This window comes from Hyperoodon ampullatus (genome assembly GCF_949752795.1).
Source record: "Hyperoodon ampullatus genome assembly, chromosome: 20".
In the NCBI taxonomy this organism is placed as follows: domain Eukaryota; kingdom Metazoa; phylum Chordata; class Mammalia; order Artiodactyla; family Ziphiidae; genus Hyperoodon; species Hyperoodon ampullatus.
This window is the reverse complement of record NC_136933.1, coordinates 20,273,992-20,292,757: the sequence shown is the minus strand read 5'-3', so window position 1 is coordinate 20,292,757 and position 18,766 is coordinate 20,273,992. Positions and strand designations below refer to the sequence as shown.

At 37.0% G+C, this 18,766-nt stretch overlaps 1 protein-coding gene across 1 annotated transcript; it reads left to right on the top strand.

Moving 5' to 3' along the window:
- Nucleotides 1-2,010: 2,010 nt before the first annotated feature.
- Nucleotides 2,011-2,324, top strand: LOC307068580 (complex III assembly factor LYRM7-like; the record flags this gene model as incomplete). The annotated part of the gene is given in 2 exon segments (XM_079726536.1): nucleotides 2,011-2,133; nucleotides 2,139-2,324. Coding segments are annotated over 2 exon segments (309 nt in total).
- Between the last annotated feature and the right edge of the window lie 16,442 nt (nucleotides 2,325-18,766).

Here is an 18,766-nt window from a genome sequence, read left to right as displayed (position 1 = left end):
TTTGTTGCAATGGTAAATGGGAGTGTTTCCTTAATTTCTCTTTCAGATTTTTCATCATTAGTGTATAGGAATGCAAGAGATTTCTGTGCATTAATTTTGTATCCTGCTACTTGACCAAATTCATTGATTAGCTCTAGCAGTTTTCTGGTAGCATCTTTAGGATTCTGTATGTATAGTATCATGTCATCTGCAAACAGTAACAGCTTTACTTCTTTTCTGATTTGGACTCCTTAATGGGAGAAAATATTTGCAAATGAAGCAACTGACAAAGGATTAATCTCCAAAATTTACAAGCAGCTCATGAAGCTCAATATCAAAAAAACAAACAACCTAATCCAAAAATGGGCAGAAGACCTAAATAGACATTTCTCCAAAGAAGGCATACAGATTGCCAAAAAACATACGAAAGGATGCTTAACATCACTAATCATTAGAGAAATGCAAATCAAAACTACAATAAGGTATCACCTCACACCAGTCAGAATGGCCATCATCAAAAAATCTACAAACAATAAATGATGGAGAGGGTGTGGGGAAAAGGGAACCCTCTTGCACTGTTGGTGGGAATGTAAATTGATACAGCCGCTATGGAGAACAGTATGGAGGTTCCTTGAAAAACTAAAAATAGAAGTAGCAGACCACCCAGCAATCCCACTCCTGGGCATATACCCTGAGAAAACCATAATTCAACAAGAGTCATGTATCACAATGTTCATTGCAGCTCTATTTACAATAGCCAGGACATGGAAGCAACCTAAGTGTCCATCGACAGATGAATGGATAAAGAAGATGAGGCATATATATACAATGGAATATTACTCAGCCATAAAAAGAAATGAAATTGAGTTATTTGTAGTGAGTTGGATGGACCTAGAGTCTGTCATATGGATTGAAGTAAGTCAGAAAGAAAAAAACAAATACCGTATGCTCACACATATATATGGAATCTAAGGGGGAAAAAATGGTTCTGAAGAACCTAGGGGCAGGATGGGAATAAAGACGCAGACCTACTAGAGAATGGAGTTGAGGATACGGGGAGGGGGAAGGGTAAGCTGGGATGAAGTGAGAGAGTGGCATGGACATATATACACTACCAAATGTAAAATAGCTAGCTAGTGGGAAGCAGCCACATAGCACAGGGCGATCAGCTCGGTGCTTTGTGACCACCTAGAGGGGTGGGATAGGGAGGGTGGGAGAGAGATGCAAGAGGGAGGGGATATGGGGATATATGTATATGTATAGCTGATTCACTTTGTTATAAAGCAGAAATTAACACACCATTGTAAAGCAATTATACTCCAATAAATATGTTAAAAAATAAAAATAAAACTCATACTTATTGCTATCCAGCTGTTCTGCTACATTTCCCTTGCAAACAATATCCCAATATCCAAGACATCCGAGTATTTCACATCTTCTCTTTTCTCCTCTTCCTTCTCAGCTGTGGAATTGAAGCAACCCAACAGAAACTCCCTCATCTTCCCGCCACCAACTACAATCTACCAGAGTTTTGCCTCTTCTTATGACAGCATCAAGGTGTCCCTATTCCTATCACAAGGCAACACCTCCACCTGCACTCTGGGCCCCATCATCTCTCACCAGCTCAAAGACTGTGTTTCAGCCCATATCCCCTGTCTCCCCTGCATCATCATAACTTCCTGTACACTAGGTAATTCTCACCAACATAGAAACTGACTCCAAAATATCCCTCAGTTAAAAACCCTCCCTTAGGGGCTTCCCTGGTGGCGCAGTGGTTGAGAGTCCGCCTGCCGATGCAGGGGACACGGGTTCGTGCCCCGGTCCGGGAGGATCCCACATGCCGCAGAGCGGCTGGGCCCGTGAGCCATGGCCGCTGATCCTGCGCGTCCGGAGCCTGTGCTCCGCAACGGGAGAGGCCACAACAGTGAGAGGCCCGCGTACCGCAAAAAACAAAAAAAACAAAACAAAACAAAAAAAAAAAAAAAAAAAAACCCTCCCTTAGGAGAAGTAGCCGCAGCGGTGAGGAGAGCCATGGGTCAGGCAGCCAAGGTTTTACAGCTCTTTAAAACACTGCACAGGACCAGACAACAAGTTTTTAACAATGATGCTATGGCATTAGAAGCAGCCAGAATAAAGATAAACGAAGAATTCAAATGTAAAGAAGTGAAACTTCTCCTAAGAAAATAGAAGAGCTAATAAAAATAAGTTCTAATGTTGAATTGATACTGAGAACATCTGTTATACAAGGTATTCACACAGACCACAATACGCTGAAATTGGTCCCTAGGAAAGAACTTCTTATAGAAAATTTGCCATATTGTGATGCACCAACTCAGAAACAATGAATTTTTTTAGAATAAAATTAAGGCTTTGTCATTTTTAATTTTAAAATATATAACTCTGGCTAAACTCCTGGAAATGCAAATATTTTTCTCTGAAATGGCATACTGAAAACGAGTGCATTAGAGTATAGTTTCATAATTAAAAAAAACAAAAACAAAAAAAACCCTCCCTTGACTCGAGGTCTCTCTCTGGCCCTTTCCCTCATTTCCATTCCCTCACATCACATTCTCTCTTCCTCCCATTCCAGTCAAGCGTCCATCCCATCGCTTCCTCGAAGCTCCATGCTGCCAAATACAGCAATTCCTTTCCTTGTTGCATCTTACTCTACTTCTCAGCAGGATTTGACAGAGCTGATCATTACTGCTGAAACACTGGCTTCTAAGACATCATAATCTTTTGGTTCTCCCTCTACTTCTCTGGCTACTCTTCAGTCTTCTTTGATGACCTCTCTTCCTCTACGAGACTTCTAAACCCAGGTTTTTGCCCTGGGCCTTCTTCCCTTCTCTCTCTTTTTTTTTTTTTCGGTACACGGGCCTCTCACTGTTGTGGCCTCTCCCATTGCGGAGCACAGGCTCCGGACGCGCAGGCTCAGCGGCCATGGCTCACAGGCCCAGCTGCTCCGCGGCATGTGGGATCTTCCCGGACCGGGGCACGAACCCGTGTCCCCTGCATCGGCAGGCGGACTCTCAACCACTACGCCACCAGGGAAGCCCTTCCCTTCTCTATTGATCGTCTCTTCTGGCTAAGTTAATTCAGGCCCATGCTATTAAATCCTACCTCTAAGCCAATAACTCTCAAATTTATATTTTCTAGTACTGTCCAGACTAGTATGTCTAACTGTCTTCTCAACAACACTACTTAAATGTCTAATAGGCCTTTGAAACTTAACACATCCAAAGCAAGACTCTTGACTTTCAACCCAAGTAAATGGTACTATCCAACCAGTTGTTCGGGCCCAAAGTCTAGAAGTCCCATCCTTTTCTCCTCATTCCCCACAGCTAGCCCACTAGTTGAATCCACCCTTTTCCCTCTATTGCAATTATACCATCCTAGTCCTACTCGGTATCTATTTCCTAAACTATTATAACAGTGTCTTAACTGATTTTCCTAATTTAATTCTTGCCCTCTTATAATCCCTTATCCACAAAGGGACCACAGTGATAATTTTAAGTCATAAATCAGATCATATCATTCCTTGCTTAAGCCCTCCAGTAACTCGCCATTTATCTATCTTAGATAAAAGTCCAACTCATTATTATAGCCCACAAGGCCCTATATGACTTGTTCTTGCTCACCTTTCCATTTTTATCTCCTTTGGCATCCAATGAGTATTTCACACATACTCCATTCTTTACTGCCCCTGAAACTTTTGTTCTTGCCTTTTCTTCTATCTAAAATGTTCTTCCTCCTGATCTTTGTGTCTGTCTCCTCTATTTCCTAACAATTTTGTTCATTTTTTATTTGTGGCAAATATTCACATAAATGAGTTTAAAACACATATATATTTGACTCTATATTGTATTTAGATCAACCATGGGTTTATATAAGTGTTAAATTTAGTTCCAGCAATTTAGATCATCCATGAATGCAAGTATGATTTTTTTAACATGAAACATAGTTTAATATAGAAAAGTTAAAAATCTAATGAAAGAGTCATATTGGTTGGAAAATATATTTTTTAACTTTATTGGGGATCATTGATTCTCCTTCCACTTAAATATTATACTGTGTGAATCAAGCACTTTCTCAAAACACAGAATGCCCTTGTTAAAAATTAAAAACTGAAGTGATAGGAGCAAGCTCAGAATTGAGAAAATACTTTGACTTGAATAGAGCAATGTGTTTGTTGTACTCTACTTTGTTATGGTTTGTATATAAATATTCCTATAAATAGTTCAGAATTAAAGCATTTGACAAATTTTAACACTACAATCAATTTTTCTAATTTACTAATAAGTAAATTTCTAATTACCAATAAATAAATTTCTAATTTTCTAATAAGTAAAGTTAATTTTCTTTATCACTATAAAAATTTCTCATGGAACTCTATTCTACTGGTGGGAGACAGGCAATAAACAAATGCACATATGGATAATAATGTCTGATAGTGATAAAGCCATGAAAAAATTTAACACTGTAAAGTGATGTCGAGTGGTTGGGAAGTGGGTCTAATTTACACAGCAGTGGCAGGAAAGATCTCTGAAGAGATGACGTGAGTTCTTTAGTACCGATAATTGTGTTGTGAAATGATGTATTCAGATCTTCAAGTGATTTGAATACTGTATCTTTATTCATTGAATATCTAGTAGTGAGTTTTAAAGAAAAACAAGAATTTGAATGAAAATGTTAAGAAAAACAAAAGCAAAAGATAAGCCTACCTCAAACCATTCTTGAAATATGATTGTGCAGACTTTCCAATTCAAAGAAGTAAAAAATTACTTTAATAAGTTTCTGAAATGCCCAAATGAATCAGGGTAGCCATCCCATTCAGAAGCCTCCCTATTTAGGTTTCTACTGCTTCTTATTTTATGTGATTCAAATATGACTGTCCGGGACCTCCAAGGAGGAGCAGTTCTTCCTCAAGAACAGGGACCATTCATCTTTGTCTTCCTACAGCCCTGCACACCTCTGGGCATATCATAGGTATTCAATATTCGTTTAATCAACTAATCAATCAATCTTCTTATCCTCCAATGTCAAGCTAACCAAGTTCCTGACATACAGAGGCACTAAATGAATGTTTGTTGAATTAACATGTTACAAATACATCATTCACCTGAGATTAGACAGCAGCAAATCAAAAAGAACATTGTCTTTGAAGACAGACAGGTCTGGAGTCTAGGGAGCCCAGCTCCATTCCTCACTATCTATATAAACTTAAACAAGTTAAGTAATCTTTCTGGACTTCAGATTCTTCATCTGTTAGAAAAGGATAATAGTTTACAATGTGCTGTGAAGATTTAAAAGGCAATGCATGGAGCTCCTGCTAGAGTTTCTGACCCAAGGTAAGCTCTGGAATAGCAAGAATAGATACCACAGTGCTGTTATTGTTAAGTATCTTGTACATATTTATGCCTTGGGTGCCCACAGATATAATTAGTAATGATTATTTTCATCACTGTGGGCACCTGGAGTACTTATGAGATTTTCCTCCAAGCAGAGCAAAACCAAGAACAAATATTAATACTCCAAACACTTACTCTCAGTCTCAAAGACTGAGCAGAACAAGACATGAGAGTCATCTCTCTGGCTAAGTGCCTCTGCTAGAAGCAAGCTGATGAGATATGCATAAAATTAGGGCTTCTCCCAGAGAACCATAAGTTGTAGATAGGTTTCTTCTCAGAAAAGAGTTATTCTGTTGGCATTTTTGAATGACAATGGTATGAAATTACAATACAAAAACAGGTGTTGTTGTTATAACATCTTTTACAACTGTTTCCTTTTTTATTTCTATATATAAAGGATTTTTATTAATGCATGACTCAGGCCATAAACCTTAGCACCATCCTTGACTCTTTTCTTTCTCTCATACACTACATCTTATCCCTCAGGAAAATCTGCTGATCCCACTTTCAAAATATAATCAGAATCTGACTTTTCTCACCACTTCCAGAGCTATAACTTGGTTCAAGCAGCCATCATTTCTCACCAGGATATTGCACTAGCCTCCAACCGATCTCACTGTGTCTACCATTGACCGCTACAGTCTATTCTGGGCACCACAGTGAGAAATACCATTTTAAAACTTAAGTATTATCACACCACTCCTCTGCTCAACACCTGCATGGCTCACCACTCAGCATAAAAGACAGCATCCTCTAAACGGCCTACGAGGCCATCCATGATCTGGCCCCTCACCTGTCCAACCTCCTTTCCTACAACTTCACCCCCACTAACTGCCACAGACACACTGACCACTTTGCTTGCCCAGAAACGCAAGAGACAAGTGTCTACATTGTGATCTCTGCTCTACCAGCTCCCTCTATCTAGAAAGTTCTTCTCTCAGATATGTTTTAATTTGCATTATCCTAATACTTAGTGATGTTGAGCATCTTTCCAAATATGCTTATTGCCATTTGTTCATCTTCTCTGGAAGAATGTCAAGTCCTTTGCCCATTTTTGAATCACGTTTTTTGCTATTGTTGTTATTGAATTGTAGGTGTTCTCCATGTAGTCCAGATACTAATTCCTTATCAGATTTTTCTACTTCTACAAAAAGTCATTGGGATTTGATAGGGATAGCATTAAATTTGTAAATCACTTTAGGTAGTGTTGGCATCTAAACAATGCCAAGTCTTCCAATCCATGAACACAGGTGTCTTTCCAATTTATATGTCTTAATTTCTTTCAACAATGTTTTGTAGTTTTCAGTGCACAAGTCTTTTACCTCCTTGATTAAGTTAATTCCTAGATATTTCATTCTTTTTGATGCTATTTTAAATAAAATTATTTTCTTCACTTCCTTTTCAAATTGTTCATTGTTATTGTACAGAAATGCAGCTAATTTTTCTAAGTTGATTTTGTATCCTATTAATGTGCTGAATCTGTCTATTAGTTCTAACAGGTTTTTTTGGTGAAATTGTTAGGGTTTTCTTCATATAAGATCATGTCATCTGCAAATGGAGATAATTTTATTTCTCCTTTCCAATTTGGGTGCCTTTTCTTTCTTTTTCTTTCCTTGTTGTTCTGGCTAGAGATTCTAATACTATGTTGACTAGTAGTGCCAAGAGTGGGCATCCTTGTCTTATTCTTAGAGGAAAATCTTTCATATATTATATTGACCTAATTTTCTTCTATTCCAAGTTTGTTGAGTATTTTTATCATGAGGGAGTGTTTAATTTTGTCAAAAATTTTTTCTGTATCAATTGAGATGATCATGTGATTTTTCCCCCTTCATTCTGTTGATAAGTCCCCTACATATGAACCTTCAAGTTGTAAACTTTCAAAGACGCAAATTGCGTTCACATGTCCAGTCATGTAAGTTATCTCACGTGTCTGGCATACATTGTCATGTGTGTGCATCCTCTACAAGTGGTTGTGCTTTTGTGTACTTTACTGTATAGTACTGTATAGAGTACAGTAGCACAGTATCTTTATTTCAAGCTAGATCTTCAGGAGGACAACTTCACTGAACTCCTTGCTGTGCAACACGAGCTTACTAATGAAGACCTGATGGAATTGGAGGCCCAGAGAAAGGACAAAGACAGACAGGAGGAAGAAGTAACTGAAGAACTGAAGAGATTCATGATGCAGAAAATGGCAAGGGGATTTTCTTTATTTCAGGAGGCACTGTTAGTTTTGAGGCACAGGACTGGAACGTAGAATGGTACACGAAGGCTGCAGCAACCGTTCAGAATGCAATCCAGTGCGACAGTGCCATCTATGACAAGAAAAAAAGGGCTACTACCTAGACATCACTGGATCGTTTTTTCAAGAGGGTAGATAGAATTGAATCCAGCAAGGAACCAGAACCTGTGCCATCAACATCAGGCGTGAGTGAAATTGCAGCTTGCCCTCCATCTCCTATTGCTGACGATCCTTCAGCTCTACCATCTCCCACCTCCTCTCCCTCCTCCAGTCAGTAACTCTTCTTGCCTCTTCACTCGATGGCAGCCCCTGTATGCCAGCTGTTGTACTGTACTACTGTACTTTTCAAGGTACTGTACTGTAAGATTAAAAATGTTCTTTATTTTTTGTGTTTTATGTATTGTCTGTGTGAAAAGTATTATAAATCTATTACAGTACAGTACTATATAGCCGACTGTATTAGTTGGGTACCTAGGGCTACCTTTGTTGGACTTATAAACCAATAGGACTTACGAATGTGCTCTCGGAATGGAACACATTCATATGTAGGGGACTTGATATATTACGTATTACATTGATCAATTCTGTATGTTGAACCATCCTTGCATTCCAGAAATAAATCTCACTTGGTGGGCTTCCCTGGTGGTGCAGCGGTTGAGAATCTGCCTGCTAATGCAGGGGACACGGGTTCGAGCCCTGGTCTGGGAAGATCCCACATGCTGCAGAGCAACTAGGCCCATGAGCCACAACTACTGAGCCTGCGCATCTGGAGCCTGTGCTCCGCAACAAGAGAGGCCACGACAGTGAGAGGCCCACGCACCGCGATGAAGAGTGGCCCCCGCTTGCCACAACTAGAGAAAGCCCTCGCACAGAAACGAAGACCCAACACAGCCAAAAATAAAAATAAATAAAAAAATTAAAAGAAGAAAAAAAAAATCTCACTTGGTCATTATATATAATCCTTTTAATGTGCTACTGAATTAGGTTTGCTAGTATTTTATTATGGACTTGTGCATCAATACCCATCAGGGATATTGGTTTGTAGTTTTCTTTTATTGTAGTGCTTTGTCTGGCTTGGTATCAGGGTAATGCTGGTCTCATGGAATGAGTTTGGAACTGTTCTCTCCTCTTCAATTTTTTGGAGAAGTTTGTAAAGGATTAGTGTTAGTTCTTCTTTAAATGTCTTTTAGAATTCACCTAAGAAGCCACCAGGTCCAGGGCTTTTCTTTGTTGGGAGGTTTTTTACTATTGATTCAATGTCCTTATTAGTTATAGGTTTATTCGGGTTTTCTATTTCTTTGTGATTCAGTCTTTGTAGGTTTTGAGTATCTAGGAATTAGTCCATTTCACCTAGGTTATCAATTTGTTGGCATAAAATTGTTCATAGTACTCTCCTAATCCTTTTTATTTCTGTAGAATAGATAGTAATGTCCCCACTTTTATTTCAGATTTTAGTAATTTGAGTCTTCTCTTTTTTTTTTCTGACTCAATCTAGCTAAAGGTTTGTCAATTTTGGTAATATTTTGAAAAATCAATTTTGGTTCCATTGATTTTCTCTACTGTTTTTCTATTCTTTATTTTATCTCTCAGCTATAAACATTTCCTTCCTCTGCTAGTTTTGGGTTTAGTTTTTTTCTTATGAATATAATTAATTTAAAATTTTTCTTAATGTCATTGCTGAGGTTCCCCTCCCCAAACACCACAGTGCTTTTTTATGGTACTTTTCACTACTTAGTATTATTCTTATTTATGTAGTTTTTTCCTCCCCCTTCCAATCTGTAAGTTCAGCAAGGCTAGAGTTAATGTCTGATTCATTTTTGTAGCCCTTTAGATCAATACTTTGATCACAGGGATAAGAATTTGCAGTCATTTAGTGCCTACTTACTATATATGAAGTATTATGCCAAGTGCTTTCCATACATAGTCTCATTTAATCATTACACCGTATCTCTGTTTTACGGATAAGAAAACTTAGGCTTAAAGAGAAAATAATCTGCAAAACTCATATGGCTATTAAGTAACAGAAACAGGATATAAACCCAGGTCTGTGTGAACACAAAGACCATGCATCACTATTAAATTATACCCCTCTTACTCATTTATTGATTCAATCAATATGTATTGATCATCTATTATATGTACCCAGAACTGTTCTGCTATTGAGAATACATTAATGAATAAAAGAGACAAAAATCCTTGCCCTATCAAGCTTATGTTCTACAGGGGGAGAAGACAACAAAGGGCAAGGTAGTGTCCAGTATTAAATAAAGTGGTCTGGGATAAGCAAAGACTTGAATCGGGAGGGAATAGCTAGAGCAAAGACCATAAAGCAGGATGAGGCTTTTGGATCCACAGACTGCCAAGGAAGCCAGTATAGCTACAACAGATTGAGTGAAGGAGAGATTAATCGGAGAGGAGAAGATCAGAGAGATAACAGGGTAACAGGGGTAATGGGATAAATTTAAGTAAATATTTTTATTATTGTAAAATATTTCATGTATTTAAAGTATATTCAGTGTGTAATACATTTATATATTTTAAAGAATAACCTTAAAATGAACCCTTTTGTACCCACCCTATCATTAGAAAAATTTGTGTGCCACTCCCCTTCTAAAGAGAATAATTTTTTCTATTTTTTTATTATCCCCCTACAATATATTATTTAACCTAGCTTGGTTAGAACTTTTATATTAATTGAATCAAACTGTATGCATTTTTCTGTCCATTGCTTCTTTCAATCTATATTTGGTTTTGAGATTCATTCTTGCTTATATTTGCAACAATACCTCATTAATTTACACTTCTATATTGTATTAACCCATTGTGTGAAAAATACCACAATTTATCCATCATCCTGTAAATGGACACATGGGTTTTCTCCCAGGGTTTTGCTCCTATGACCAATGTAGCTATGAACATTCTTGTTTGTGTCTCCTGTGAATACGTATAAGAGGTTTGTTTTTTTTTTAAGTACTTGAGGAGTGAAATTCCTGGGTCATGGGGAATGCACGTGCTCAATTTTGCTGGGTAATGTTTACTGTTCTCCAAAGTGATTTACATTCATAAGCATTCTGAACACATAATAAGCATTCAATAAATATTTGAAGAAAGAAGGGGCTTTTTACATCTTCTACTTAATTTTGGAATAATATTAGACTTACAAAACAGTTGTAAAGATAATGTAGCATTTCCCTATACCCTCCATCCAGCTTCCACTAATGTTAGCATCTTACATAACCACGGTATATTTATCAAAACTCAGAAATTAACACTTATACAATGCTATTAGCTAGACTACAGACGTTACTTGGGTTTCACTCGTTTTTTTACTAATGACCTTTTTCTGTTTATGGATCCAAGCCAGAATACCACACTGCGTTTAGTTTTCATATCTTCTTAGGCTCTTCCAATCTGTAACAGCTTCAATGTCTTTTCTTCTTATGCATAACCTAACTTCGGGAGAGTACTAGACAGATATTTTGTAGACCGTTCGTCAGTTTGAGCTTGCAGATGTTTTCTCATATGGATTTGGGGAAAATATACCGCAGAGGCGAATTAGCCTTCTCGCTGCATCATATCAGAGGGTACTTGATGTTAACATGAATTATTACTAGTGAAGCTAATATTTACTAGGGCTTTTTCACCATAAAGTTACTATTTTTCCCTTTCCCATACCCTGGTCATTATAAGTAAGTCACTAAACCCAGCCCACCCTCACAGGAAGGGAAATTAAACTCCACCTCCTAGAGGACCATCAAAGAATTTGTAGACATGTGTTAAATTCACCACAGTAATTAATAAATATTTGGGGAGAGATATTTGAGCAAATATCCTGCTTCTTAATATTTCAGCCATTAATTTTAGCATTCATCCATGAATCTAATCTCCAGCAATTATTACTGTGGCATTCTAGTGGTCTTTTTTCCATTTCCCTCATTCCTTCTATATTTACTATTTGGAATTCTTATGTAAGGAAGATTTGTCACTTCTCCACCACTTAATTATTTATTCAGTCATTTATTTCTATCAATATGAACTTATGAATATTTTATTCTTCAGGTTGTAATTCAGTAGTATTTATTATTTATTTTTTTGCTTTAATTGTTCCAGCTTTGGCCATGGGGAGCTCTTAAAATTCAGCTCCTGTGTTCTTTTGACATGTCCTACTCCTCTTTTTTTCCCCCTTACTTTTACCACAAAATGTTTCAGGCTTTTCATGAATTTTCCCTGCCCTGGCTCTAGGATCAGCCATTTCTCTAGGGAACCCTAATTCAGAAAGGACAATTTTTAAAGTCAATTTCCGTATGTTATAATGTGTGATTCCTAGACTATTCCTATGCTATAATTAATGCTATAACTAACTATAGATTTTCTATAATTAAGGCATGTATATTATAGTATTCAGGGTAATAGACCGTGTTAAAATGGAACATGAATCCAGCAACAATGCTTCACCCTTTTTTCTGTTCTAGCACTTACCTATATCATCTCTATGGGTCCTAAAGAATATAAAATTTCATGATTCTACAATGAAAAGACAAAAGGCAAAAGATGCTCCTATGAGGCACTTTTCCTTGGGTCACAGAACTGTTTAATTTTGCTAAAAATACATGTAACCTCTAGTTGACCTCTATTTCATCTTTTCTAGCCCTCCCCTAGTTTAGCCCTATTCCTTCCATTTTATTAACAATTTTTGAATAAAATTTTCTTCGTTTTGCTGTACCAAATTACTACACCAATAAGGTAATAAAACCATAGAACAATGAATTCTGCTAATTTATAAAATCTATATCTTCTTTTTTTTTTTTTGTGGTACACGGGTCTCTCACTGTTGTGGCCTCTCCCATTGCGGAACACAGGCTCTGGACGCACAGGCTAAGCGGCCATGGCTCACGGGCCCAGACGCTCCGCAGCACATGGGATCTTCCCAGATCGGGGCACGAACCCGTGTCCCCTGCATCGGCAGGCGGACTCTCAACCACCGCGCCACCAGGGAAGCCCCAAAATCTATATCTTCTTGACATTAATATAATATGATCTACTGCTGCCTAAATCATTAGTCACCAAACACTTTAAACACTAGAGCAGTAGTTCTTGACAGAAACGGTTTCCCTTGCCACGAGGGGATATTTGGCAATATCTAGAGACATTCTTCATTGTGATAACTGGGAAGGATGCTACTGGCATCTAGTGGGTAGAGTCCTTGAATGCTGCTAAACATCCTACAGTGCACAAAAGGCCTCCACAGCAAAGAAATGGCTGGCCCAAAATACAATACACAGTTGAGAAATCCTGCACTAAAGGGACTTTCAATTTTCAAATTGGTTAAATGGTTAAATAACAGATATTTTCCTCCCAAACTCTTAAAGGAAATATTAGCAAATACCAAGGTCTATCTGCACTAAAATGTTGAGTACAATCAAGGATTTTCTGGAAGAATCAGATGATAGACTATGAAGGATCCACTGTAGCTACAAAACACCAAGAAAACAAAAATGGAGTTAAAAGTTCAGGATGCATCTTAGCTCATTCCATTTTGAATAAGTTATTTATCTGACTCAGCCAAGGCTCAAATGCATCAGAAAAAATAAATTGTTATGTATGTGGATTATCAGCGAGTTTGCACTTTAAACCAAAGCAATAATGGTTTTCCAGCTAACAAGATAGGATTCTAGTGTGATATAGGTAAGAGAATTTGGAGCCAGGAGATAGAAACTAGGAGTCTGGCCATGGCTTCATCTCTTGCTGACTATGCAACTTAGAGCAAATCATGTAGCTTTCCTGGGCTCTAGTCTCCTTATCTGGAAACTTTCCTATCAAAGTTGATAAATGTGATTGCAAACACCTTCCTTATCTATATCAGAGGGTCACTGTGAGAATCAAATTTTTTAAATGCACTTTTTCTTTACTTATTTGGGTACTGATATCTTCTCATAATATCTTTCTTACACTGCATATATAAGGTTTTGAAAAGAACAATGCCTTTGGAAGACCAATGAAAAGTGGATTCCTAGAGAGAGGAGGTTAAGCATTACCACACAGAGACATTACTGACCACTTACAATTGACTAATTTCTTTTCCTCATCAAGGATCCCATTGGAGTGTGAAAACACATTGAAAAATGATATCACAGATAAGCCACAAACTGGGAGAAAATATTTGCAAAACACATTTCTGAAAAAGGACTTATTTCTAAAATATACAAAGAACTCTTACAACTCAACAATAAGAAAACAAACAACCCAATTTTGAAGTGTGAGAAGATCTACACAGATACCTCTCCAAAGAAATTATGCAAATGCCAAATAAGAATGTGAAAAAAACCCGTCAACATCACATGTCATTAGAGAATTACAAATTAAAACAGCAATTGCAAATTAAAACAACTACATACCTATTAGAATGGGTAAACATTTTCCTTAAAACTTACAATGCCAATTGCTAGCAAGAATGTGCAAGCACTCTCATTCATTGCTGGTGGGAACGCAAAATGGTAATGCCACTTTGGAAGACAGCTTGTCAGTTTCTTACAAAGCTAAACATAGACTTACCATATGATCCAGCACTCACACTTCTAGGTACTTATCCAACTGGTTTGAAAACTTAAATCCTCACAAAAATCTGCATGCAAATGTTTATTCAGCTTTACTCATAATTTCCCAAAACTGGAAGCAAAGAAGATGTCCTTCAATATGTGAATGAATTAAAAAACTGTGGTATACCCATACAAGGAAATAATACTCCATATAAAAAGAAATGAGCTTTCAGTATACTCAAAGATATGGATGAACATTAAATGCATATTTCTAAGTAGAAGAAACCAGTCTGGAAAAGCTACACACTGTATGATTCCAATTACATGACACTGAAAAAAGCAAAACTATAGCAACAGTAAAAAGATTAGTGGTTACCAGCAGTTTGGGAGGGTTGCATAGGTAAATCACAGAGGATTTTTTAGGTCAGTGAAACTATTCTGTATGTTACTGTAATGGTGGATACATGATATTTTGCATTTGTCAAAATCCATAGAATTTTACAGAACAAAGAGCAAACCTTAATGTATGCAAATATTTCAAAATCATTTAGGAGGTCAGCGGGGGTTCCCTAATGGTATGCAATCCTTGACAAAAGAATCTAAATGCATTATAAATATATGGAACAACTTTACTGAAAAGGATGGGGGGGGGAAACTGTGTAGACCTAAGTATTTTTGGAAATGAGTGGAGCCTATAAAGGCAAAAGAAATTGCACATAAGCACTGTACTCTAGTCAATAAAGTTGTTTCCCACAGGGGTACAGGTTAACAATTCTAACTTTACTATGCTAGTACATTGGAACTGAACAATTAAGTAAGTGAATCATGGATGGTGGGAACCAGTTTTCTCACTATTGGAGTATGAATTTACAGATAAGCAAGGAGAAGAGACTGGAATGATCCATATAGTGATGAATTGGAGCCAGATACATCAGTATGAACTTATGTTTAGCTTAATATAGATACATATGATTGCATGTAGAAATATTTATAGATATGTGTATATATATATACACACAGGTTTGTATACACACATATATTCCCTTACTCTGTCAGCTGAGAAGGTCTAGAAGCAATGACACCCCAGTAGCAATAGTACACCTGACATTTAGATCTTGGTCTCTAATAATATTCTCTAATAAAAAGAACCAAGGCTCCTTGGAGAAATGGTTGATGATAAGGCTGGGGCAGGATATATACAAGATGATTCAAGAGCAAATTATAATTCCAGAAATTAAGGGAATTCTCCCCCCCAAAATGACAAGGATATGCGAAAGGGACACAAGAATTTCCAATGACCAAAGCTAGGACAATTTGAGCAATAAAATAATAAATAGAACAATATTGGGTTATAACCCAAAGTATAAATAAATATCCCTGAGTCCATACTGATATAAATAAATGATTGCATAAATAATTAAATGAGAGAGAAGCTACAAATCCCCTGTGCGGAAGAATTCCAAATAATTTATGTAGACACTCTACCCTCAAAGAGGTAGAACGTAACTCCTTAAGTGTGGGCTGTACAAGATGACTTCCTTATGGAAAGGAAGACTAAGTACACCTGACAAATACTACCTTAGCCAGATGATCAAGGTCAGCATCAATGGTGATGTCATGTTGATATTATACTCTTGATATAATATGAAGACAATAGCACTTTACCTCTAAGTTCTCTTCCCCCAAACCCTTAACCCCAGTCTAATCATGAGAAAAACAAGAGAAAAATTCCAGGAGAGGGGCATCCTACAGTATACCTGATCAGTCCTCCTCAAATCTTTCAAGGTCATCCATAGTAAAGAAAGCCTAAGAAATTGTCACAGCCAACAGGAGCCTAAGGAGACCTGACAACTAAATGTAATGTGGTGTTCTGGATGAGATCCTGGAACAGAAAAATGACATTCAGTGGAAACTCCTGTAAATATAAAATATAAAGCTGTTCTAAAAAGTAATCAATGTAAAACATCATTAGAGAGCAATAATGGATTAAAATATAATTGTACTTCTTCACAAGCATTTGGTTTTACTAACCGAAGATGAGACCAGAACACTAATTTTTTTTTTTTGATGTGGACCATTTTTAAAGTCTGTATTGAATTTGTTACAATACTGCTTCTGTTTCATATTTTGGTTTTTTGGCTGTGAGGCATGTAGGATCTTAGCTCCCTGAGCAGGGATCGAAACTGCACCCCCTGCATTGGAAGGCGAAGTCTTAACCACTGGACCAGCAGGGAAGTCTCAAGGCCAGAACACTAATTTTTATTTCCCAATATGTATAACTTTTATTTCCTTTTCTTTACCTTTTGCATTAGCTACAATTTTCAACATGTTTTATTTTATTTTTATACAGCAGGTTTTTATTAGTTATCTATTTTATACATATTAGTCATACATGTCAATCCCAATCTCACAATTCATCCCACCACCATCACCACGCCCCAGCCCTGCTTTCCTCCCTTGGTGTCCATACGTTTGTTCTCTACATCTGTGTCTCTATTTCTGCCTTGCAAACCTCTTCATCTGTACCATTTTTCTAGATTCCACATATATGCATTAATATACGATATTGGCTTTTCTCTTTCTGACTTACTTCACTTCACTCTGTATGACAGTCTCTAAGTCCATCCTTGTCTCTACAAATGACACAATTTCATTCTTTTTATGGTTGAGTAATATTCCACTGTATATATGTACCACTTCTTTATGCATTTGTCTGCCAATGGGCATTTAGGTTGCTTCCATGACCTGGCTACTGTAAATAGTGCTGCAATGAACATTGAGGTGCATGTGTCTTTTCTTTTGTTGTTCTCCTTGTTATTTATTTATTTATTCATTTATTCATTTATTTATTTATGTATTTATTTATTTATAGATCTTTACTGGAGTATAATTGCTTCACAATACTGTGTTACTTTATGTTGCACAACAAAGCCAATCAACCATATGCATACACATGTCCCCATATCCCCTCCATCTTGATTTTCTCTGGGTATACGCCCAATAGTGGGATTGCTGGGTCCTATGATAATTCTATTTTTAGCTTTTTAAGGAACCTCCATACTGTTCTCCATAGTGGCTGTATCAATTTACATTCCCACTAACAGGGTAAGAGGGTTCCCTTTCCTCCACACCCTCTCCAGCATTTGTTGTTTGCAGATTTTCTGATGATGCCCATTCTAAACCAGTGTGAGGTGATACCTCATTGTAGTTTTGATTTGCATTTCTCTAATAATTAGTGATATTGAGCAGCTTTTCATGTGCTTCTTGGCCATCTGTATGTCTTCTTTGGAGAAATGTCTATATAGGACTTCTGCCCATTTTTTTATTGGGTTGTTTGTTTTTTTAATATTGAGCTGCATGAGCTGTTTATATATCTTGGAGATTAATCCTTTGTCCGCTGATTCATTTGCAAATATTTATTTCCATTCTGAGGGTTGTCTTTTCATCTTGTTTGTAGTTTCCTTTGCTGTGCAGAAGCTTTTAAATTTCATTAGGTCAGATTTGTTTATTTTTGTTTTTATTTCCATTACTCTAGGAGGTGGATCAAAAAAGATCTTCTTGTGATTTATGTCAAAGAGTGTTCTTCCTATGTTTTCCTCTAAGAATTTTATAGTGTCTGGCTTTACATTTAGGTGTTTAATCTATTTTGAGTTTATTTTTGTGTATGGTCTTAGGGAGTGTTCTAATTTCATTCTTTTACATGTAGCTGTCCAGTTTTCCCAGCACCACTTACTGAAGAGGCTGTCTTTTCTCCATTGTATATTCTTCCCTCCTTTATCAAAAATAAGGTGACATATGTGTGTGGGTTTATCTCTGGGCTTTCTATCCTGTTCCACTGATCTGTATTTGTTTTTGTGGCATTACCATATTGTCTTGATTACTGTAGCTTTGTCGTATAGTCGGAAGTCAGGGAGTCTGATTCCTCCAGCTCTGTTGTTTTTCTGCAAGACTGCTTTGGCTATTTGGGGTCTTTTGTGTCTCCATACAAATTTTAAGACTTTTTGTTCTAGTTCTATAAAAAATGCCATGGTAATTTGATAGGGATTGCATTGAATCTGTAGATTGCTTTGGGTAATATAATCATTTTCACAATATTGATTCTTCCAATCCAAGAACATGGTATATCTCTCCATCTGTTTGTGTCATCTGTGATTTCTTTCATCAGTGTCTTATAGTTTTCTAAGTACAGGTCTTTTACCTCCTTAGATAGGTTTATTCCTAGGTATTTTATTCTTCCTGTTGCAATAGTGAATGAGATTGTTTTGAGATTGTCTCCTTAATTTCTCTTTCTGATCTTTCGTTGTTAGTGTATATGAATGCAAGAGATTTCTGTGCATTAATTTTGTATCTTGCAACTTTACCAAATTCATTGGTTAGCATGAGTAGTTTTCTGGTGGTATCTTTAGGATTATCTATATATAGTATATCATTTGCAAACAGTGACAGTTTTGCTTCTTCTCTTCCAATTTGTATTCCTTTTATTTCTTTTTCTTCTCTGATTGCCATAGCTAGGACTTCCAAATCTATGTTGAATAACAGTGGTGAGAGTGGACATCCTTGTCTTATTCCTGAACTTAAAGGAAATGCTTTCAGTTTTTCAC